Source organism: Oncorhynchus keta, chromosome 16, assembly GCF_023373465.1.
Source record: "Oncorhynchus keta strain PuntledgeMale-10-30-2019 chromosome 16, Oket_V2, whole genome shotgun sequence".
Lineage (NCBI taxonomy): Eukaryota > Metazoa > Chordata > Actinopteri > Salmoniformes > Salmonidae > Oncorhynchus > Oncorhynchus keta.
The window spans coordinates 17,727,036-17,750,238 of NC_068436.1; the positions used below are offsets into that span (position 1 = coordinate 17,727,036).

Here is a 23,203-nt window from a genome sequence, read left to right on the forward strand (position 1 = left end):
ACTATGTCTAATGATTCATTTGAAAGTCAACAATAGGTTTTTCTGTATGTCCTGCAAACATTTCTGAAAACCTGTTTTTGCTTTGTCATTATGGGGTATTGTGTGAAGATAAATGAGGGGATAAAACAATGGTGGTGGCCAGTCAAACTCTGGGGGGAAGTTTCCCCTAGGTATATGATCAGCAATCCCTCCCCCGATCCCAACCTTAACCATTTGTGGTGGAAATGCAAAACTGACCCAAGATTAGAGTTTAGGGACAACTTCCCCCTACACCTCCAGTCACAGAGTGAGATCCATAATGTGTTCTCCATTTGAAGGCTGGGGGTGCTGTAAACTCAGTCAGGATATATGTAATGTATATGTCAATTAATAGGATCCCAATTAATTTTAGCTCATTAAAAATTGGGACTCTGAATTCACATATACATCGTATAGCATGATATAGAGACATATCATGTATTATATTATCAAACTAAGGCAGGTAGGAGTCATATCATGTATTATATTATCAAACTAAGGCAGGTGGGAGTCATATCATGTATTATATTATCACACTAAGGCAGGTGGGAGTCATATCATGTATTATATTATCACACTAAGGCTGGTGGGAGTCATATCATGTATTATATTATCAAACTAAGGCAGGTGGGAGTCATATCATGTATTATATTATCAAACTAAGGCAGGTGGGAGTCATATCATGTATTATATTATCAAACTAAGACTGGTGGGAGACATATCATGTATTATATTATCAAACTAAGGCAGGTGGGAGTCATATCATGTATTATATTATCAAACTAAGGCAGGTGGGAGTCAAATAATGAGGTATATTATCAAACTAAGGCTGGTAGGAGTCATATCATGTATTATATTATCAAACTAAGACTGGTGGGAGTCATATCATGTATTATATTATCAAACTAAGGCAGGTGGGAGTCATATCATGTATTATATTATCAAACTAAGGCAGGTGGGAGTCAAATAATGAGGTATATTATCAAACTAAGGCTGGTAAGAGTCATATCATGTATTATATTATCAAACTAAGACTGGTAGGAGTCATATCATGTATTATATTATCAAACTAAGGCAGGTGGGAGTCAAATAATGAGGTATATTATCAAACTAAGGCTGGTAAGAGTCATATCATGTATTATATTATCAAACTAAGACTGGTGGGAGTCAAATAATGAGGTATATTATCAAACTAAGGCTGGTAGGAGTCATATCATGTATTATATTATCAAACTAAGGCTGGTAGGAGTCATATCATGTATTATATTATCAAACTAAGGCTGGTAGGAGTCATATCATGTATTATATTATCAAACTAAGGCTGGTAGGAGTCATATCATGTATTATATTATCAAACTAAGACCGGTAGGAGTCATATCATGTATTATATTATCACACTAAGACTGGAAGGAGTCATATCATGTATTATATTATCACACTAAGACTGGTGGGAGTCATATCATGTATTATATTATCAAACTAAGACTGGTGGGAGTCATATCATGTATTATATTATCAAACTAAGACTGGTGGGAGTCGTATTATATTATCACACTAAGGTTGGTGCAAGTCACGTGGTGGCCAGTGTTGCGTTAATTTCACACTTTGGTTGACTGATAAAGAGTTTCACTACCTAAAGTTACACATACGCAGGACAGTGCAGGGAGAAGACACAGCTACAGACGTATATTAGAGTTGAAGTAAGGAGTAGAAGTTGCTGTATTTGAGCACAAGTGTGTTAAGATGCCAGAGGGAGTTTATGAAAACTCAGATGGATTTGAAGACGATGAGCCTGATGCAATAAAGAACACAGACATTGATGACCAATTATATGGCAACATAGGAGCCTTCAAACCCAGTCCAAGTGATGGAGGTGTTGCTTCAGGTAAGATTGCATGAACACACACACACACACACACACACACACACACACACACACACACACACACACACACACACACACACACACACACACACACACACACACACACACACACACACACACACACACACACACACACACACACACACACACACACACACACACACACACACACACACACACACACACACACACACACACACACACACACACTCATACCACACAATATATTAAACAGGTGAGATTACCCTGTTTTACTTGTTTTACTAAATCTTTATTTGTGTGGATGATACAGTAAAACACATTACCTAAGATGTTTAATAATGTGTTTTTCAGTACATGTTCAGTGGTGGAAGAGACCCTCTGGAGTTGCTGCAGTGTGTCTGGGGCTGCTGTGTGTTCTAATAATCTTTGACAGTCAGTCTTTGTTGTCAAGTTACATATAAGCACAATATCAAATGCTCATATTTGATTGTTGTTCCCCCATATGGGTCTCAAAAGAGGGAAGTGAAGTGGATATTTTCAGTGGTTCAACCAGCTGTCACTCAAACTCAACCAATCAGATTCATTTAGAGAGAAGAGTGCTGCGGCCAGTTATGTCACCATCTCATCCTCTCTGGTTAAAACTACCCACCTTCAATATCCACTTGGAGCAGTTTGTAGTGTCACATCTATTGTCTGGACATTATAATGACCCATGTTTGTAGTCCTGGACCTCCTGAACATGTTGGGAGTAAACAGAGGGTCCAAATCAGCAGAAAGGTGAAAGGAAGGAGGAGTTCTGGAAACTCCCTGAATTATCTTGGGGCTGTTACATATGATATTTAATATATGTTAACAACTAGTCTTTGTTCTCCACTCCCCCTCTATGATCTATATCTTCCTGGTATGACAGTGTCCTGTCCATCATCACAAATAGCAAGTCCCATGTTGAGATATACTCTGGACAAGATGATCATGTAGAGACATGGAATGATTTATATTGTTCTGCAGAAAATGGTTTAACAATAACCACTGTAACAATCTCTCACACACACACACACACACACACACACACACACACACACACACACACACACACACACACACACACACACACACACACACACACACACACACACACACACACACACACACACACACACACACACACACACACACACAGTGTGCCAACTTGTTCTATTTTGTTGTATTAGCATAGCCACAACTACCCGTGTCATATATATGATACTTCCCTAGAGTTAACACCTACAGCAGTCACACAGACGGAGTCAAACAGATGACTCAGGGACAGAGATATATCTGTCTTTCAGTTGACGTACGACGCCTCCTGGTGGCCATGTTGGAAGACCACCACATTAATTCTAGAAGCAGAGACTTAATGTATAGTAGACCAACATAGAAAGAAAGACCCACGTATTGTTAAAGATGTCAAAGGTCATCTATGCTGAACCAGATAGGAACAAGAAGGTCAAGTTTGACAGAGGTGAGATGGAGGAGAGGATTGTGGATATCTACAACAGTGCAGACACACTGGGGGGAACAGTGAGATCAGCACCATGACACATCTGCAGAAAGGCCAGCTACAAGCCAGTTATCCCAGCCCTTTACTGAGGAAAGAGACCAACTACAGACAAGCTAGAACAACCTGACTGAAGTAGGAGATTAGACACAGACCAGCTACAACAACCTGCCTGAGGAGAGAGACCAGCTACAGACCAGTTACAACAACTTAACTGAAGAGAGATACAAGCTACAGATAAGTTAGACCACCATGACTAATGAGAGAGACCACCTACAGACAAGCTACAACAAGTTGACTAAAGAGAGGCCAGCTACAGAGGAAGATGGATGGTTTTGAAGGTTTTCTTACTGCAGTTTAACAGAGGCTCGGCCCAGAAAGACAATTTTCCAAACACGGCCACATTGAGAATCCAAATTAGAAATGTCCAAATAAGACACTTAAGTCATCACATTCGCGCACAAAACATCCATTGAATTATTGAAATATTTGTTGTTGAGGCTGATTTTTAAAAAAACATTTTATATTCATCCAATGTCTGGCATGTTTTTGGATGACTTAATGACAATGTTCCTGTGCACTTAGTGTTACTGCACATGTGATGTTGGCTGTGTAAACCGGATGCACCCGGGATATAGACGTCCATGAATCTGATTATGCGAACATGATTACCTTGATAACAACGGGCGGACATCTTGGATGCAGTCTCCAGCTGTTATTGTACCTCAGTGGTCTCCTCTGACTGTCCATTAGCATGGAGCTCCTCAAACTGGCAGCTCTCTGCCAACCTAATCGAAGATGTCAAAGAGACGCGAATCGTTTTATGCCAGGGCAAATCAACACTTCTACAGAGGTGGGCCGCAGGGCCAAGAATGTGACTCGGGTGGTCTACAGTGCCACCTGCGGTTCAAAGAAAGCAGAGCCGGTGGTAGTGGACAGTGCAGACAACGTGGGAGTGGTTGTGAGCTCTACATCCCAGGGCCGGTTTCCCAAAAGCATCTTAAGTCAAAGTCCATCATTATTACCACAGGATCCTATTGTAGTTAGTACTACATCCACCCATGTCTCTGTCACCAACACTACATCTGTCCCTGTAGTTAGTACTACATCCACCCATGTCTCTGTCACCAACACTACATCTGTCCCTGTAGTTAGTACTACATCCACCCATGTCTCTGTCACCAACACTACATCTGTCCCTGTAGTTAGTACTACATCCACCCATGTCTCTGTCACCAACACTACATCTGTCCCTGTAGTTAGTACTACATCCACCCAGGTCTCTGTCACCAACACTACAGCTGTACCTGTAGTTAGTACTACATCCACCCAGGTCTCTGTCACAAACACTACATCTGTACCTGTAGTTAGTACTCCGTCCACCAGAGGGACACCTTTGACTCTGTCCCTGTATCTAATGGTCTGTGTGATGTTTTCTCTCCTCCTGTGGAATAGAGTAGAGCTGTAGAGTTGTATAATAGTTCATGTAGGTAGATGTCATGTTGAACAGTGGAATCAGTGCAGAGAGAGTTGTGTCATTAGATGTAACTGGTATGTATGTATATGTTATGTTGTACTGAAAGACAGGGTGGAAATATGAATGTTTTGTCATAAAACGTGTGGAGGCTTTTTCTTTTTCTATTCAATTAAATCTGTCAAACTGAAACTATGAAGATTTTGTCAGAATTACAGCTTTTGGTGAAATTCACCCCTAAACCAAGTTGACCGCCAGAGTTTCATTCTGAATATCATTTATCCTAAATCTCACAGAAAGATAGATATATGGTCATCGGTGGTACAGATCTGGGATCAGCAACCCCACCCCTCTCCCACTTGATCCTAACCTTAACCATTTGTGGTGGAAATGCAAAACTGACCCTAAGATCAGATTTTAGGGACAACTCCCCCCTACACCACCAGTCACAGAGTGAGAGCCATAATGTGCTTTCCATTTGAAGGCTGGGGGTGCTGTAAACTCAGTCAGGATATATGTAGTGTATATGTCAATTAACAGGATCCCAATTTAGTTTAACACATCCCAAATTGTGACCCTGTGAATTCACACATACTCATATATGAGTCACACATACATCACATATAGAGTCATATCATGAAGTATATTATCACTTCAGTTTGATGGGCTTGGATTTCTGAACTTTAAATATGATTATTCATTAGTTTATTTTTTTATTTCACCTTTATTTAACCAGGTAGGCTAGTTGAGAACAAGTTCTCATTTGCAACTGCGACCTGGCCAAGATAAAGCATAGCAGTGTGAACAGACAACACAGAGTTACACATGGAGTAAACAATTAACAAGTCAATAACACAGTAGAAAAAAAGGGGAGTCTATAGACATTGTGTGCAAAAGGCATGAGGAGGTAGGCGAATAATTACAATTTTGCAGATTAACACTGGAGTGATAAATGATCAGATGGTCATGTACAGGTAGAGATATTGGTGTGCAAAAGAGCAGAAAAGTAAATAAATAAAAACAGTATGGGGATGAGGTAGGTGAAAATGGGTGGGCTATTTACCAATAGATTATGTACAGCTGCAGCGATCGGTTAGCTGCTCAGATAGCTGATGTTTGAAGTTGGTGAGGGAGATAAAAGTCTCCAACTTCAGTGATTTTTGCAATTCGTTCCAGTCACAGGCAGCAGAGTACTGGAACGAAGGCGGCCAAATGAGGTGTTGGCTTTAGGGATGATCAGTGAGATACACCTGCTGGAGCGCGTGCTACGGATGGGTGTTGCCATCGTGACCAGTGAACTGAGATAAGGCGGAGCTTTACCTAGCATGGACTTGTAGATGACCTGGAGCCAGTGGGTCTGGCGACGAATATGTAGCGAGGGCCAGCCGACTAGAGCATACAAGTCGCAGTGGTGGGTGGTATAAGGTGCTTTAGTGACAAAACGGATGGCACTGTGATAAACTGCATCCAGTTTGCTGAGTAGAGTGTTGGAAGCAATTTTGTAGATGACATCGCCAAAGTCGAGGATCGGTAGGATAGTCAGTTTTACTAGGGTAAGTTTGGCGGCGTGAGTGAAGGAGGCTTTGTTGCGGAATAGAAAGCCGACTCTTGATTTGATTTTCGATTGGAGATGTTTGATATGAGTCTGGAAGGAGAGTTTACAGTCTAGCCAGACACCTAGGTACTTATAGACGTCCACATATTCAAGGTCGGAACCATCCAGGGTGGTGATGCTGGTCAGGCGTGCGGGTGCAGGCAGCGAACGGTTGAAAAGCATGCATTTGGTTTTACTAGCGTTTAACAGCAGTTGGAGGCCACGGAAGGAGTGTTGTATGGCAATGAAGCTCGTTTGGAGGTTAGATAGCACAGTGTCCAAGGACGGGCCGGAAGTATATAGAATGGTGTCGTCTGCATAGAGGTGGATCAGGGAATCGCCCGCAGCAAGAGCAACATCATTGATATATACAAAGAAAAGAATCGGCCCGAGAATTGAACCCTGTGGCACCCCCATAAAGACTGCCAGAGGACCGGACAGCATGCCCTCCGATTTGACACACTGAACTCTGTCTGCAAAGTAATTGGTGAACCAGGCAAGGCAGTCATCCGAAAAACTGAGGCTACTGAGTCTGCCGATAAGAATATGGTGATTGACAGAGTCGAAAGCCTTGGCAAGGTCGATGAAGACGGCTGCACAGTACTGTCTTTTATCGATGGCGGTTATGATATCGTTTAGTACCTTGAGCGTGGCTAAGGTGCACCCGTGACCGGCTCGGAAACCAGATTGCACAGCGGAGAAGGTACGGTGGGATTCGAGATGGTCAGTGACCTGTTTGTTGACTTGGCTTTCGAAGACCTTAGATAGGCAGGGCAGGATGGATATAGGTCTGTAACAGTTTGGGTCCAGGGTGTCTCCCCCTTTGAAGAGGGGGATGACTGCGGCAGCTTTCCAATCCTTGGGGATCTCAGACGATATGAAAGAGAGGTTGAACAGGCTGGTAATAGGGGTTGCGACAATGGCGGCGGATAGTTTCAGAAATAGAGGGTCCAGATTGTCAAGCCCAGCTGATTTGTACGGGTCCAGGTTTTTCAGCTCTTTCAGAACATCTGCTATCTGGATTTGGGTAAAGGAGAACCTGGAGAGGCTTGGGCGAGTAGCTGCGGGGGGGCGGAGCTGTTGGCCGAGGTTGGAGTAGCCAGGCGGAAGGCATGGCCAGCCGTTGAGAAATGCTTGTTGAAGTTTTCGATAATCATGGATTTATCGGTGGTGACCGTGTTACCTAGCCTCAGTGCAGTGGGCAGCTGGTAGGAGGTGCTCTTGTTCTCCATGGACTACACAGTGTCCCAGAACTTTTTGGAGTTGGAGCTACAGGATGCAAACTTCTGCCTGAAGAAGCTGGCCTTAGCTTTCCTGACTGACTGCGTGTATTGGTTCCTGACTTCCCTGAACAGTTGCATATCGCGGGGACTATTCGATGCTATTGCAGTCCGCCACAGGATGTTTTTGTGCTGGTCGAGGCCAGTCAGGTCTGGAGTGAACGAAGGGCTGTATCTGTTCTTAGTTCTGCATTTTTTGAACGGAGCATGCTTATCTAAAATGGTGAGGAGGTTACTTTTAAAGAATGACCAGGCATCCTCAACTGACGGGATGAGGTCAATGTCCTTCCAGGATACCCGGGCCAGGTCGATTAGAAAGGCCTGCTCACAGAAGTGTTTTAGGGAGCGTTTGACAGTGATGAGGGGTGGTTGTTTGACTGCGGCTCCGTAGTGGATACAGGCAATGAGGCAGTGATCGCTGAGATCCTGGTTGAAGACAGTGGAGGTGTATTTGGAGGGCCAGTTGGTCAGGATGACGTCTATGAGGGTGCCCTTGTTTACAGAGTTAGGGTTGTACCTGGTGGGTTCCTTGATGATTTGTGTGAGATTGAGGGCATCTAGCTTAGATTGTAGGACTGCCGGGGTGTTAAGCATATCCCAGTTTAGGTCACCTAACAGAACAAACTCTGAAGCTAGATGGGGGGCGATCAATTCACAAATGGTGTCCAGGGCACAGCTGGGAGCTGAGGGGGGTCGGTATAGCAGGCGGCAACAGTGAGAGACTTATTTCTGGAGAGAGTAATTTTCAAAATTAGTACTTCGAACTGTTTGGGTATGGACCTGGAAAGTATGACATTACTTTGCAGGCTATCTCTGCAGTAGACTGCAACTCCTCCCCCTTTGGCAGTTCTATCTTGACGGAAGATGTTATAGTTGGGTATGGAAATCTCCGAATTTTTGGTGGCCTTCCTGAGCCAGGATTCAGACACGGCAAGGACATCAGGGTTAGCAGAGTGTGCTAAAGCAGTGAGTAAAACAAACTTAGGGAGGAGGCTTCTGATGTTGACATGCATGAAACCAAGGCTTTTTCGATCACAGAAGTCAACAAATGTGTGTGCCTGGGGACATGCAGGGCCTGGGTTTACCTCCACATCACCCGCGGAACAGAGAAGGAGTAGTATGAGGGTGCGGCTAAAGGCTATCAAAACTGGTCGGAATAAGAGGAGCAGGTTTCTGGGCATGGTAGAATATATTCAGGGCATAATGCGCAGACAGGGGTATGGTGGGGTGCGGGTACAGCGGAGGTAAGCCCAGGCACTGGGTGATGATGAGAGAGGTTGTATCTCTGGACATGCTGGTTGTAATGGGTGAGGTCACCGCATGTGTGGAAGGTGGGACAAAGGAGGTATCAGGGGTATGAAGAGTGGAACTAGGGGCTCCATTGTAAACTAAAACAATGATAACTAACCTGAACAACAGTATACAAGGCATATTGACATTTGAGAGAGACATACAGCGAGGCATACAGTAATCACAGGTGTTGAATTGGGAGAGCTAGCTAAAACAGTAGGTGAGACAACAACAGCTAATCAGCTAGCACAACAACAGCAGGTAAAATGGCGTTAACTCGGCAGAGGGAGGGTCGGATTAACTACACACAGAGCCTGAGTGCGGCTGGGGCCGACAGATAAAACATAAACAAGCAGAATGGAGTACCGTGATTAATGGACAGTCCAGCATGCATCAGCTATGTAGCCAAGTGATCAGTGTCCAGGGGGCAGCGGTGGATGGGGCAGGGAAGCTGGACTGGTAAGTGTTATCCAGGTTAAAAAAACTAACAATGACTAAATAGCTTGTAGCTAGTTAGCTGGTTAGCTTCTGGAGGTTCTTGAGTGTGTTCTAAAAATTAAAAATAATAGCGATTACGTATCACATTGGGTGAGGCAGGTTACCGGAAGGTATAAACAAATTAAAAATCAAAAGAGATAGAAAGTAAATATGGGTCCAGTGAGTGTTTGGGACGCAGCGATTCAGACGGTTAGCAGGCCTGTGCTAACAAGCTAACAGTTAGTAGGCCAGGGCTAAACAAGGTAGCAGTTAGCGGACCGGGGCTAAACAAGCTAGCAGTTAGCAGGCCAAATTAACAAGCAAGGAGATAGCAAGGGCTAGAGAGTTAGCCTTTGGGGGACGTCGCGATGGGGTGATTCTGTTTATTCCTCTTCATGCGGTGACATCGATAGACCGGTCATGGGTCCAGATATTGTAGCCCAGGAGTATGCTACGGTGGTAGCACAAGGGCTCTGGCCGGGCTAGCTTCAAGCTAAGTGGGTGGAAACGCTAGCCAGGAGTAATCATCCGGGGTTGCGGTTAGCTAGATAGCTAGTTGTGAAGATCCAGCTGAAGATGTTCCGTTTGCGGTGGGAAACCGGGGATAAAAAAAAATAGGTCCGTTATGCTCTGGTTAGCGTCGCGTTGTTCGAACTGGCGAGAGCTTTCCGAGCTGAAGGTTAGCTGATGACCGGTTAGCTGAAGACCGCTAGCAATGGTTTGCTGGTAGTTAGCTGGCTAGCTTCAGTCGAGGGGTTCCGGATCCGAAGTAAATATAAATACTTTAGGAAAAATAGCTACATTGGGTGAGGCGGGTTGCAGGAGAGTATTTAGAAGTTGAGGTTGAGCAAAATGTTTTAAAAGATATGCAAAGAAAAATATGTAAAAACTAAAAAAAAAAAAAAAAACGATATATACAAAGGGACGCGACACGACAAGACGTCTTACTGCTACGCCATTTTGGATCCTTACGGTTAAAAAAAAGTTCTTATAGTTAATCTAGAGATATGAGGGGAGAAATATTTGTAGGTGGATTGTATATGGAGGATGCAATTAAGCTTGGAATGTACTGAGTGCAGGGAAAACAATCACATGTTGGCAGGCACTGATAAGGGTGGAGAGCTGTGGATTTGTGAAGAAGGGGATTGAGGTCAGGTCAGATCACCTTAAGGCAGAAGGAACAGTTTATTGCCCATATCACTTAACTTCCTGCCTAGCAATAAAGATGTGAAGTTAGAGAGAAGGAGGAGACTCCAACCAAATTGGGGTATGTATATTACCACTGGTGGAAATATGTCTTTGTCTGTTCAGCTGTTCCATCCTTTGGGATAAAGTTGGTCGAAGCTCTCATAGTGTCCGTTGAGTTCTTACTCTGATATTTAGAACCTAACAAGTTTAATCATAATATCACATAATGAGCATTATGGGAAACATGTTTAGATTACAAACTAAGGCTGGTGGAAGCGTGGTGTTTCCCCTCCACTGTGGTTGACTGTTAAAAACATAGTGTCACTACAGTGAGTCACACAGATGCAGGACAGTGCAGGGAGAAGACACAGCTACAGACGTACAATAGAGTTGAGGTTAGAAGTAGAAGTAGAAGTTATTGTATTTGACCACGAGTGTGTTAAGATGTCAGAGGGAGTCTATGAAAACGATGAGCCTGATGCAATGAAGAACACAGACATTGATGGCCAATTATATGCAAACGTAAGAGCCTTCAAGCCCAGTACAAGAGATGGAGTTGTTGCTTCAGGTAAGATTGCGCACACACACACACACACAGAGCATGTCTCATATATGTCGACAGATCCTGATAACTCAGAGAAGAGATCCTTCCTAGTTGCTGCAGTTTGTCCATAGACAGTATACCAAGCCCACCCACTGGGGAGCCAGGCTCAGCCACAAAGGGGTTTTATTACAGACAGAAATACTTATGGTAGAGAAATTAACATTCAATTCTCTGGCAACAGCTCTGGTGGACATTCGTGAATTTAGCATGCCAATTGCATGCTCTCTCAAAACTAACTTTTACCGCCCCCAGCATGAGGTGCACCTGTGTAATGATCATGCTATTTAATCAACTTCTTGATTTGCCACACCTGAAAGGTGGATGGATTATCTTGACAATGCTGACTAACAAGGATGTAAACCAAATTTGACAGAAATAAGCTTTTTGTGCGTATGGAACATTTATGGGATCTTTTATTTAAACTCATGAAACATGGGACCAACACTTTACATGTTTTACATTTATGTTCAGTGTAGATATAGTTCTTATAATTCAGCTTCAGTAGTCCTTATTAGTTGTCTTAAAAAACTCTGCAGAGAGACACCAGCTACAGACCAGATACAACAACCTGATGTCAGGACCCGGTTACAAACCCAGATCTCTGGAGTGAGAAACAGTCACTAAACCAACTGAGCCACGAATAGTCAGCAGAACCCAGAAGATGAGGAAGACACAGCAGTACTTGAGTCGGTGTATTTAATGAAGTAAAAAGTGAAGTTCTTCAGGAAAACATGTAACTCCACAACCTCAAAAGGAATTCCACAAGAACAAAGGCAATCCTCCAAGATAAAAAGGCAAATCCACAAGGTGGAAGGCACAGCACAAAAAGCCTCAAAAGATACTCAAAAGATACTCAAAAATAAACAAACAAGAACAAAACTCCACAAGAGAGTCCACCGGGATCAACAAGAGCTCACAGAGTACTAGGGCTGGGTGCTAACATACAAACACAGAGCAAAGAACTGAGTAAAACAAAGGGTTTAAATACAATCAGGGGAAACGAGGCACAGGTGCAAATAATAATGGGGATCAAGGGAAAACAAAAGGTCAAAAGGCACAATGGGGGCATCTAGTGACCAAAAACCGGAACAACCCTGGCCAAATCCTGACACCTGACTAAAGAGAGAGACCAGCTTGAGATCAGATACAACAACCTGACTAAAGAGAGAGACCAGATACAGACTGAGAGAGACTTTATTAGCAGCTTACCAATCTCACTAAGTAAACCAACAGTAAGACATTTATCTCATACACTCTGTATCAAATCAAATCAAATCAAATGTATTTATATAGCTCTTCGTACATCAGCTGATATCTCAAACTGCTCTACAGAAACCCAGCCTAAAACCCCAAACAGCAAGCAATGCAGGTGTAGAAGCACGGTGGCTAGGAAAAACTCCCTAGAAAGGCCAAAACCTAGGAAGAAACCTAGAGAGGAACCAGGCTATGTGGGGTGGCCAGTCCTCTTCTGGCTGTGCCGGGTGGAGATTATAACAGAACATGGCCAAGATGTTCAAATGTTCATAAATGACCAGCATGGTCCAATAATAATAAGGCAGAACAGTTGAAACTGGAGCAGCAGCACGGCCAGGTGGACTGGGGACAGCAAGGAGTCATCATGTCACGTAGTCCTGAGGCATGGTCCTAAATTCACACAGGACACCGAATAGGACAGGAGAAGTACTCCAGATATAACAAACTGACCCAAGCACCCCAATACATAAACTACTGCAGCTTAAATACTGGAGGCTGAGACAGGAGGGGTCAGGAGACACTGTGGCCCCATCCGAGGACACCCCCGGACAGGGCCAAACAGGAAGGATATAGTGTGTCTTTACTCTTTTGTTAAATGTTCATCATGATAAGTTGATGGAAATGTATGTTAATCATATTGTAGAACAAACTAGTCCTAAAGGCTAGCAGAAGTTTGAGTCCAGTTGGTACTTCCTGTCTACTGGGACTAAAACCTTGATGGAGAGCAGAGAGGAGAGAGGAGCAGACCTGGTGATCATAAACAGTGATAAGGAACAAGAAAGAAAGAAAGAAAGAGAGAGAGAGAGAGATGTTCATCACTGATAGTCATTCATGATTGGTATCATTGATTGGACAGTCTAATTGGTTTATGCAGAGCTAATATGGTAGTTCTATATCTGTTGTATTTCGGTTATGCTATTCATTGAGACAAGCATAAGCTTCAATTAGCTTTGATTCACAGAACATTTGTCAAACGAGGATGGCTGAAAGTCTTTCTACAATATCCCTACCTCCACCAGAGCAGCTCTTGCCTCATGTGTTTAAACCAACAATCCCATGGGACACATGGAAGTTGTAGTTTGAGATGCACACTACTGTTCAAAAGTTTGGGGTCACTTAGAAATGTCCATGTTTTTAAAAGAAAAGCAAATGTTTTGTCCATTAAAATAACATCAAATGTATCAGAAATGCCATCTAGATATTGTTAATGTTGTAAATAACTATTGTAGCAGGAAACGGCAGATTTTTTATGGAATATCTACGTAGGAGTACAGAGGCCCATTATCAGCAAACATCACTCCGGTGTTCCAATGACACGTTGTGTTAGCTAATCCAAGTTTATAATTTTAAAGGGCTAATTGAACATTACAAAACCCTTTCGCAATTATGCTAGCACAGCTGAAAACTGTTGTCCTGATTAAAGAAACAATAAAACATGCCTTCTTTAGTCTTGTTGAGTATCTGGAGCATCGGCAGTTGTGGGTTTGATTACAGGCTCGAAATGTCCAGAAACAAAGACGAGTCAGTCTATTCTTGTGCTGAGAAATGAAGGCTATTCCATGCAAGAAATTGCCAAAAAATTGAAGATCTCTTACAATGCTGTGTACTACTCCCTTCACAGAACAGCGCAAACTGGCACTAACCAGAATAGAAAGAGGAGTGGGAGTATCATTGTATCATTTGATTTACACAACATGCCTACCATTTTGAAGATATTTTTTATTGTAAAACAAACAAGAAATAAGACAAAAAAACTGAAAACTTGAGCATGCATAACTATTCACCCCCAAAGTCAATACTTTGGAGAGCCACCTTTTGCAGCAATTACAGCTGCAAGTGTCTTGGGGTATGTCTCTATAAGCTTGGCATATCTAGCCACTGGGATTTTGGCCCATTCTTCAAGGCAAAACTGCTCCAGCTCCTTCAAGTTGGATGGATTCCCCTGGTGTACAGCAATCTTTAAGTCATACCACAGATTCTCAATTGGATTGAGGTCTGGGCTTTGACTAGGCCATTCCAAGACAGTTAAACGTTTCCCCTTAAACCACTCGACTGTTGCTTTAGCAGTATGCTTAGGGTCAATGTCCTGCTGGAAGGTGAACCTCTGTCCCAGTCTCAAATCTCTGGAAGACTGAAACAGGTTTCCCTTATGAATTTCCCTGTATTTAGCACCATCCATCATTCCTTCAATTCTGACAAGTTTCACAGTCCCTGCCAAAGAAAAACATCCCCACAACATGATGCTGCCACCACCATGCTTCTCGGGGTGATAAGAGGTGTTGGGTTTGTGCCAGACATAGCTCTTTCCTTGATGGCCAAAAAGCTAAATTTTTGTCTCATCTGACCAGAGTATCTTCTCCATATGTTTGGGGAGTCTCCCACATGCCTTTGGCGAACACCAAACGTGTTTGCTTATTTTTTCTTTAAGCATTTTTTTCTGGACACTCTTCCATAAAGCCCAACTCTGTGGAGTGTACGGCTTCTAGTGGTCCTATGGATGGATACAAAATTCTCCACTGTGGAGCTTTGCCGCTCCTTCAGGGTTATCTTTGGTCTCTTTGTTGCCTCTTTGATTAATTCCGTCCTTGCCTGGTCCATGAGTTTTGGTGGGTGGCCCTCTCTTGGCAGGTTTGTTGTGGTGCCATATTCTTTCATTTTTTAAATAATGGATTTAATGGTGCCCCGTGGGATGTTCAGAATTTCGGATATTGTTTTTTAAATTTGTATTTATTTCTTTTTTATTTAATTTTTTTCTCCCCAATTTCGTGGTGTCCAATTGTTGTAGTAGCTACTATCTTGTCTCATTGCTACAACTCCCGTATAATATTGTACAGCTATTCTTCTTCCATTTACAGATGTAACAACAGATATGCTTCATACTTTGGGATCATTTGGGGCGAATCCTATCTTCCACTTAAGTCAAATTTAGACATTGTCCTTCAATGATGTCAATTTGGAGACAAAATTAAACTGAAGTGATACTTCAGGATTTTGGCCCTTTATCTACTTCCCCAGAGACAGACGAGCTTGCAGATTACATTTTTATGACTGTATCCCGTATGAAGGAAGTTAGCGTTAGTTTTGTGAGCCAATGCTAACTAGAGTTAGCGCAATGACTGGAGGTGAATGGCATGCTAGCAGATACCGAGGAAATCAGCCCCTATTGATTTTAATTTTGGAAATCTGTTCCCAAGTATAATAGAGAGACACACTAACGTAAGAAGGTTTGAAATTATTACGTTTTAGTCACATTTTATATTTATTTGGGCTTTTGTAGTCAATTTGCAAATTATGTTCCTGCCACTGATCATTCGCTCAAGACAAAACCTTGGAATCTACCAATGAGCCCTGCACCAGATGGTTCATGTTCGATTGTGTCTCATTGATGATGCTATGTACAGTACCTGTGTCCACAGAGCCTGATAACTCAGGGAAGAGATCCTCCAGAGTTGCTGCAGTGTGTCTGGGGCTGCTGTGTGTTCTACTTGCTGGGATCATAGGCCTGTCTGTCTACTGTAAGTCTGAAGTTATAATTCCTACAATTCACCAGCAGTTCTGTGACTATCTCTTTTAATTATAAACTTTGTTGTTGTTGTAACAGATTATGGGGTTTATAAGAGTTTCTTAGCCTATAAAACCAACTCATCTGCAGAGAGAGACCAGCTACAGACCAGCTACAACAACCTGACTACTGAGAGAGGCCAGCTACAGACCAGCTACAACAACCTGACTATTGAGAGAGACCAGCTACAGACCAGTTACAACAACCTGACTAAACAGATAGAACAGCTACAGACTGAGAGAGATGTTCTTAGGGGGTGGCTTACCAATTGCAGTGAGTAAACCTACAGTAATAAATTATAATTAATCCCACAAACATGATCATGAGTCTGTATTCTTATATTAAGTGTACATTGTGATAATTTGAAGGAAATTCATGTCAATCATCTTGTAGAACAAACCTGTCCTGCTGGCTGGCAGAAGTTTGAATCCAGTTGGTACTTCCTGTCTACTGAGACTAAAACCTGGAAGGAGAGCAGAGAGGATTGTCTGGAGAGAGGAGCAGACCTGGTGATCATAAACAGTGATAAGGAACAGGTGAGAGAGAGAGCGAGAGAAAGAGAGCGAGAGCGAGAGCGAAAATATAATGTTGTGCAGGGGGTAAAAGATAAAACATATAATTATATATATTTTTCAACAACAGACATTTCTCTTCGACCTCAAGAAGAGAGTCTGGATTGGTCTGACTGACTCTGTTATTGAGGGGACCTGGAAATGGGTGGACGGTACCCCACTGACCACAGGGTGAGAGATAATAACTAATCTGTCAATAAGGCTCCAAATCAAATCAAACCAAATCAAATTTTATTTGTCACATACACATGGTTAGCAGATGTTAATGCGAGTGTAGCGAAATGCTTGTGCTTCTAGTTCCGACAATGCAGTAATAACCAACAAGTAATCTAACTAACAATTCCAAAACTACTGTCTTATACACAGTGTAAGGGGATAAAGAATATGTACATAAAGATATATGAATGAGTGATGGTACAGAGCAGCATAGGCAAGATACAGTAGATGGTATCGAGTAAAGTATATACATATGAGATGAGTATGTAAACAAAGTGGCATAGTTAAAGTGGTTAGTAATACATAAGGATGCAGTAGATGATATAGAGTACAGTATATACGTATACATATGAGATGAATAATGTAGGGTATGTAAACATTATATTAGGTAGCATTGTTTAAAGTGGCTAGTGATATATTTTACATAATTTCCCATCAATTCCCATTATTAAAGTGGCTGGAGTTGAGTCAGTGTGTTGGCAGCAGCCACTCAATGTTAGTGGTGGCTGTTTAACAGTCTGATGGCCTTGAGATAGAATCTGTTTTTCAGTCTCTCGGTCCCAGCTTTGATGCACCTGTACTGACCTCTCCTTCTGGATGATAGCGGGGTGAACAGGCAGTGGCTCGGGTGGTTGATGTCCTTGATGATCTTTATGGACTGCCTGTAACATCGGGTGGTGTAGGTGTCCTGGAGGGCAGGTAGTTTGCCCCCGGTGATGCGTTGTGCAGACCTCACTACCCTCTGGAGAGCCTTACGGTTGTGGGCGGAGCAGTTGCCGTACCAGGTGATGATACAGCCCGCCAGGATGCTCTCGATTGTGCATCTGTAGAAGTTTGTGAGTGCTTTTGGTGACAAGCCGAATTTCTTCAGCCTCCTGAGGTTGAAGCGGCGCTGCTGCGCCTTCTTCACGATGCTGTCTGTGTGAGTGGACCAATTCAGTTTGTCTGTGATGTGTATGCCGAGGAACTTAAAACTTACTACCCTCTCCACTACTGTTCCATCAATGTGGATAGGGGGGTGTTCCCTCTGCTGTTTCCTGAAGTCCACAATCATCTCCTTAGTTTTGTTGACGTTGAGTGTCAGGTTATTTTCCTGACACCACACTCTGAGGGCCCTCACCTCCTGCCTGTAGGCCGTCTCGTCGTTGTTGGTAATCAAGCCTACCACTGTTGTGTCGTCCGCAAACTTGATGATTGAGTTGGATGCGTGCGTGGCCACGCAGTCGTGGGTGAACAGGGAGTACAGGAGAGTAGGCTCAGAACGCACCCTTGTGGGGCCCCAGTGTTGAGGATCAGCGGGGTGGAGATGTTGTTGCCTACCCTGTTGTTGCGGACCGTCAGGAAGTCCAGTACCCAGTTGCACAGGGCGGGGTCGAGACCCAGGATCTCGAGCTTGATGACGAGCTTGGAGGGTACTATGGTGTTGAATGCCGAGCTGTAGTCGATGAACAGCATTCTCACATAGGTATTCCTCTTGTCCAGGTGGGTTAGGGCAGTGTGCAGTGTGGTTGAGATTGCATCGTCTGTGGACCTATTTGGGCGGTAAGCAAATTGGAGTGGGTCTAGGGTGTCAGGTAGGGTGGAGGTGATATGGTCCTTGACTAGTCTCTCAAAGCACTTCATTATGACGGAAGTGAGTGCTACGGGGCGGTAGTCGTTTAGCTCAGTTACCATAGCTTTCTTGGGAACAGGAACAATGGTGGCCCTCTTGAAGCATGTGGGAACAGCAGACTGGTATAGGGATTGATTGAATATGTCCGTAAACACACCGGCCAGCTGGTCTGCGCATGCTCTGAGGGCGCGGCTGGGGATGCCGTCTGGGCCTGCAGTCTTGTGAGGGTTAACACGTTTAAATGTCTTACTCACCTCGGCTGCAGTGAAGGAGAGTCCGCATGTTTTTGTTGCAGGCCGTGTCAGTGGCACTGTATTGTCCTCAAAGCGGGCAAAAAAGTTATTTAGTCTGCCTGGGAGCAAGACATCCTGGTCCGTGACTGGGCTGGATTTCTTCTTGTAGTCCGTGATTGACTGTAGACCCTGCCACATACCTCTTGTGTCTGAGCCGTTGAATTGAGATTCTACTTTGTCTCTATACTGACGCTTAGCTTGTTTGATAGCCTTGCGGAGGGAATAGCTGCACTGTTTGTATTCGGTCATGTTACCAGTCACCTTGCCCTGATTAAAAGCAGTGGTTCGCGCTTTCAGTTTCACGCGAATGCTGCCATCAATCCACGGTTTCTGGTTAGGGAATGTTTTAAGCGTTGCTATGGGAACGACATCTTCAACGCACGTTCTAATGAACCAGCGTATTCGTCAATGTCCATTCCGTTGTCCTGGTTCGAAAGGCAGAACACAGGATCCGCTTTGCGAAAATCATATTCTTGGTCTTACTGATAATAATAATATGGTGAGTTGACGCTGATCTTATATTCAGTAGTTCTTCTCGACTGTATGTAATGAAACCTAAGATGACCTGGGGTACTAATGTAAGAAATAACACATAAAAAAACAAAAAGTAGTTAGTTTCCTAGGAACGCGAAGCGAGGCGGCCATCTCTGTCGGCGCCGGAAGTCCAAGTTCAATACAGGTCATTGATGATACCAGTCAACACAATTAACTATGAAAAATGTACACATAATATTTCTGAATGTGATGTTCTAACTGTGACGTCTAACTGGTATTAACCATGATATCTGACTGTTGTTAACCCTGTAGGTACTGGTATTAACCATGATATCTGACTGTTATTAACCCTGTAGGTACTGGTATTAACCATGATATCTGACTGTTGTTAACCCTGTAGGTACTGGTATTAACCATGATATCTGACTGTTGTTAACCCTGAAGGTACTGGTATTAACCATGATATCTGACTGTTTTTAACCCTGAAGGTACTGGTATTAACCATGATATCTGACTGTTGTTAACCCTGAAGGTACTGGTATTAACCATGATATCTGACTGTTGTTAACCCTGTAGGTACTGGTATTAACTATGATATCTGATGGTTTTTAACCCTGAAGGTACTGGTATTAACCATTATATCTGACTGTTTTTAACCCTGAAGGTACTGATATTAACCATTATATCTGACTGTTGTTAAACCTGTAGGTACTGGTATTAACTATGATATCTGATGGTTTTTAACCCTGAAGGTACTGGTATTAACCATTATATCTGACTGTTTTTAACCCTGAAGGTACTGGTATGCCAAACAGCCTGATAATGCAGGTCCTAATGGTGACGAGGACTGTGCTGAGATACCCAAAGATCAGAGTCCTCTGAAGGCATGGAATGACTTGTCATGTGACAGCATAATCAACTGGGTTTGTGAGAAAGAGTTTTAACATCACCATAACAACATGCTGTAACACATACAGTAGACTCCAGTGCATCTCTCTCTCTCTCTCTCTCTCTCTCTCTCTCTCTCTCTGTCTCTCTCTCTCTCTCTGTCTCTCTCTCTCTCAAACCCATGCACACAAATGTTGTATTTGTTTGTATTAGTATATTAATAAATGTCATGCTTATTTCCTGACATTATAGCTTCCTGTTTACCAGAGTCAACATGAATTTAGTACACTTGCCTTTGTTCACACTGTATGCGGTGCATTTGGTCAATTCCAATTAAATACATTCTTCTTACTGGCTACAGATATTTACAGTCTCCAATTTAGGCCTGGTGATGACATTCTCAACAGTACCAAACCACCACTACAGACACTGTATAGGAGGTGACTGTATCACCAATCAATGGGTGTAGTAGAGATATCAAAGGGTATCAAACGATGTAAATGAATCATCTTTGACAGTCAGTCTTTGTTGTCAAGTTAAATATCAAATGCTCGTATTTGACTGTTGTTCCCCTATATGGGTTCCAAAAGAGGGAAGTGAAGTTGATATTTTCAGTGGTTCAACCAGCTGTCACTCAAAACGCCTCAACAAATTAGGTTCATAACGAGAGACGAGAGCCCTGGTGGTTTATGTTGTCACCTCATCCTCACTGGTTAAGACTACCCACCCTCAATATCCACTTGGAGCAGTTTGTAGTGTTGAATATATTGTCTGGACATTCTAATGACCCATTATTATAGTCCTGGACCTACTGAACATGTTGATGTATATTTGAGGGTAAACAAAGATGTCCAGGGTCCCCGCTCATCTGTGTGAACGTGCCTCAGGCATCCTGCAAGGAGGCATGAGGACTGCAGATGTGACCAGGACAGTAAATTGCAATGTCCATACTGTGAGACGCCTAAGATAGCGCTACAGGGAGACAGGACAGCTGATCGTCCTCACAGTGGCAGACCACGTGTAACAACACCTGCACAGGATCGGTACATCCGAAAATCACACCTGCGGGACAGGTACAGGATGGCAACAACAACTGCCCGAGTTACACCAGGAACGCACAATCCCTCCACCAGTGGTCAGACTGTCCGCAATAGGCTGAGAGAGACTAGACTCAGGGCTTGTAGGCCTGTTGTAAAGGCAGGTCCTCACCAGATATCACCGGCAATAACATGGCCTATGGGCACCAACCCACCGTCGCTTGACCAGACAGGACTGGCAAAAAGTGCTGGATTCGCGTTCATAGTCGAAGGAATGAGCGTTACACCGAGGCCTGTACTCTGGAGCAGGATCGATTTGGAGGTGAAGGGTCCATCATGGTCTGGGGCGGTGTGTCACAGTATCATCGGACTGAGCTTGTTGTCATTGCAGGCAATCTCAACGCTGTGCGTTACAGGGAAGACATCCTTCTCCCTCATGTGGTACCCTTCCTGCAGGCTCATCCTGTCATGACCCTCCATCATAACAATGCCAGCAGCCATACTGCTCGTTCTGTGCGTGACTTCCTGCAAGACAGCAATGCCAGTGTTCTGCCAGGGCCAGCAAAGAGCCCGTATCTCAATCCTATTGAGCCTGTCTGGGACCTGTTGGATCAGAGGGTGAGGGCCATTCCCCCCGGAAATGTCCGGGAATTTGCAGGTGCCTTGGTGGATGAGTGGGGTAACATCTCACAGCAAGAACTGGCAATTATGGTGCAGTCAATGAGGAAGAGTTGCACTGCAGTACTTAATGCAGCTGTTGGCCACACCAGTCACATGTCTGTGGAACTTGTTCAGCTTATGTCTCAGTTATTGAATCCTGTTATGTTCATACAAATATTTACACATGTTAAGATTGCTGAAAATAAACACAGTTGACAGTGAGAAGATGTTTCTTTTTTTGCTGAGTTTATGTTAATTAACTGTCCCGACTTCTGCCGAAGTCGTTGCCTCTTCTTGTTCGGGCGGTGCTCGGCGGTCGACGTCACCGGTCTTCTAACCATCATTGATCCATTTTTCATTTTCCATTGGTTTTGTCTTGTCTTCCTACACACCTGGTTTCAATCCCATTCATTACCTGTTGTGTATTTAACCCTCTGTTTCCCCTCATGTCTTTGTCAGAGATTGTTTGTATGTCAGTGTTGTATATATTATTTGTATTGGTGCGTGACGGGTCCTCGTACCCATTGTTGTTATTTGTTACATTTAGTGTTTGGATTATGTTTCATTCATTGTTATTAAATAACTCCATTACACTCAGTTTGATTCTCCAAGCGCCTGACATCCCTGCTACCTATACACACGACTCTGACATTAACAGCTAGCCTTTGTTCTCCACATCCCCTCTATGATCTATATTTTCCTGGTATGATAGTGTCCTGTCCATCATCACAAATAGAAAGTCCCATTCCCTGGGCAGGAGGACTGTGTTGAGATTTACTCTGGACAAGATGATCATGTAGAGACATGGAATCATTTATATTGTTCTGCAGAAAATGGTTTAACAATAACCACTATAACAATCTCACACACACACACACACACACACACACACACACACACACACACACACACACACACACACACACACACACACACACACACACACACACACACACACACACACACACACACACACACACACACACACACACACACACACACATACACACATACGGACAAAAGTATACACACAAGTACGCACACAAGTATACACACTTGTTCTATTTTTTGCATTAGCAAAGCCACAACTACCGGTGTCATTTTGTTGATACTTCCCTAGAGTTCACACCTACATCAGTCGCACAGACAGAGACAAACAGATGACTCAGAGACAGAGATGTCACTAGAAGCAGAGACTTAACGCATAGAGGTCTTGCAGTTCATGTACGACGCCTCCTGGCAGCCAAGTTGGAAGACCACCACATTAATTCTAGAATCAGAGACT

The 23,203-nt window shown here is 43.4% G+C and overlaps 2 protein-coding genes and 1 long non-coding RNA gene across 5 annotated transcripts in view; 2 read left to right on the plus strand and 1 right to left on the minus strand.

Moving 5' to 3' along the window:
* The window catches only part of LOC127907998 (uncharacterized), a 49,065-nt gene that overhangs the window by 24,720 nt on the left and 1,142 nt on the right, over nt 1-23,203 (minus strand). The gene's annotated exons all lie outside the window — the stretch shown is intronic.
* LOC127907996 (C-type lectin domain family 6 member A-like) overlaps nt 1-23,203 on the plus strand; it is a 90,521-nt gene that overhangs the window by 11,632 nt on the left and 55,686 nt on the right. The window lies entirely within an intron of this gene.
* On the plus strand, nt 1,670-22,516 carry LOC118371773 (CD209 antigen-like protein A). Of its 2 annotated transcripts, none has more exons than XM_052464914.1 (6): nt 1,670-1,903; nt 15,985-16,098; nt 16,185-16,418; nt 16,539-16,681; nt 16,788-16,888; nt 20,130-22,516. In XM_052464914.1, exons 1-6 carry the CDS (start codon nt 1,762-1,764, stop codon nt 20,275-20,277), a joined length of 882 nt encoding a protein of 293 aa, XP_052320874.1. In that variant the 5' UTR covers nt 1,670-1,761; the 3' UTR covers nt 20,278-22,516. The 2 variants fall into 2 exon arrangements, with proteins under 2 accessions (XP_052320874.1, XP_052320876.1); XM_052464916.1 differs by having other exon boundaries at nt 16,000-16,098.

Excerpts from the sequence above, each read along its gene's own strand:
- LOC118371773 (XM_052464914.1), top strand. The coding sequence starts at position 1,762 with ATGCCAGAGGGAGTTTATGAAAACTCAGATGGATTTGAAGACGATGAG. Across the intron at positions 1,904-15,984 it reads TGATGGAGGTGTTGCTTCAG|TACCTGTGTCCACAGAGCCT; the intron begins GTAAGATTGCAT and ends TGCTATGTACAG. Across the intron at positions 16,889-20,129 it reads GGTACCCCACTGACCACAGG|GTACTGGTATGCCAAACAGC; the intron begins GTGAGAGATAAT and ends TTAACCCTGAAG.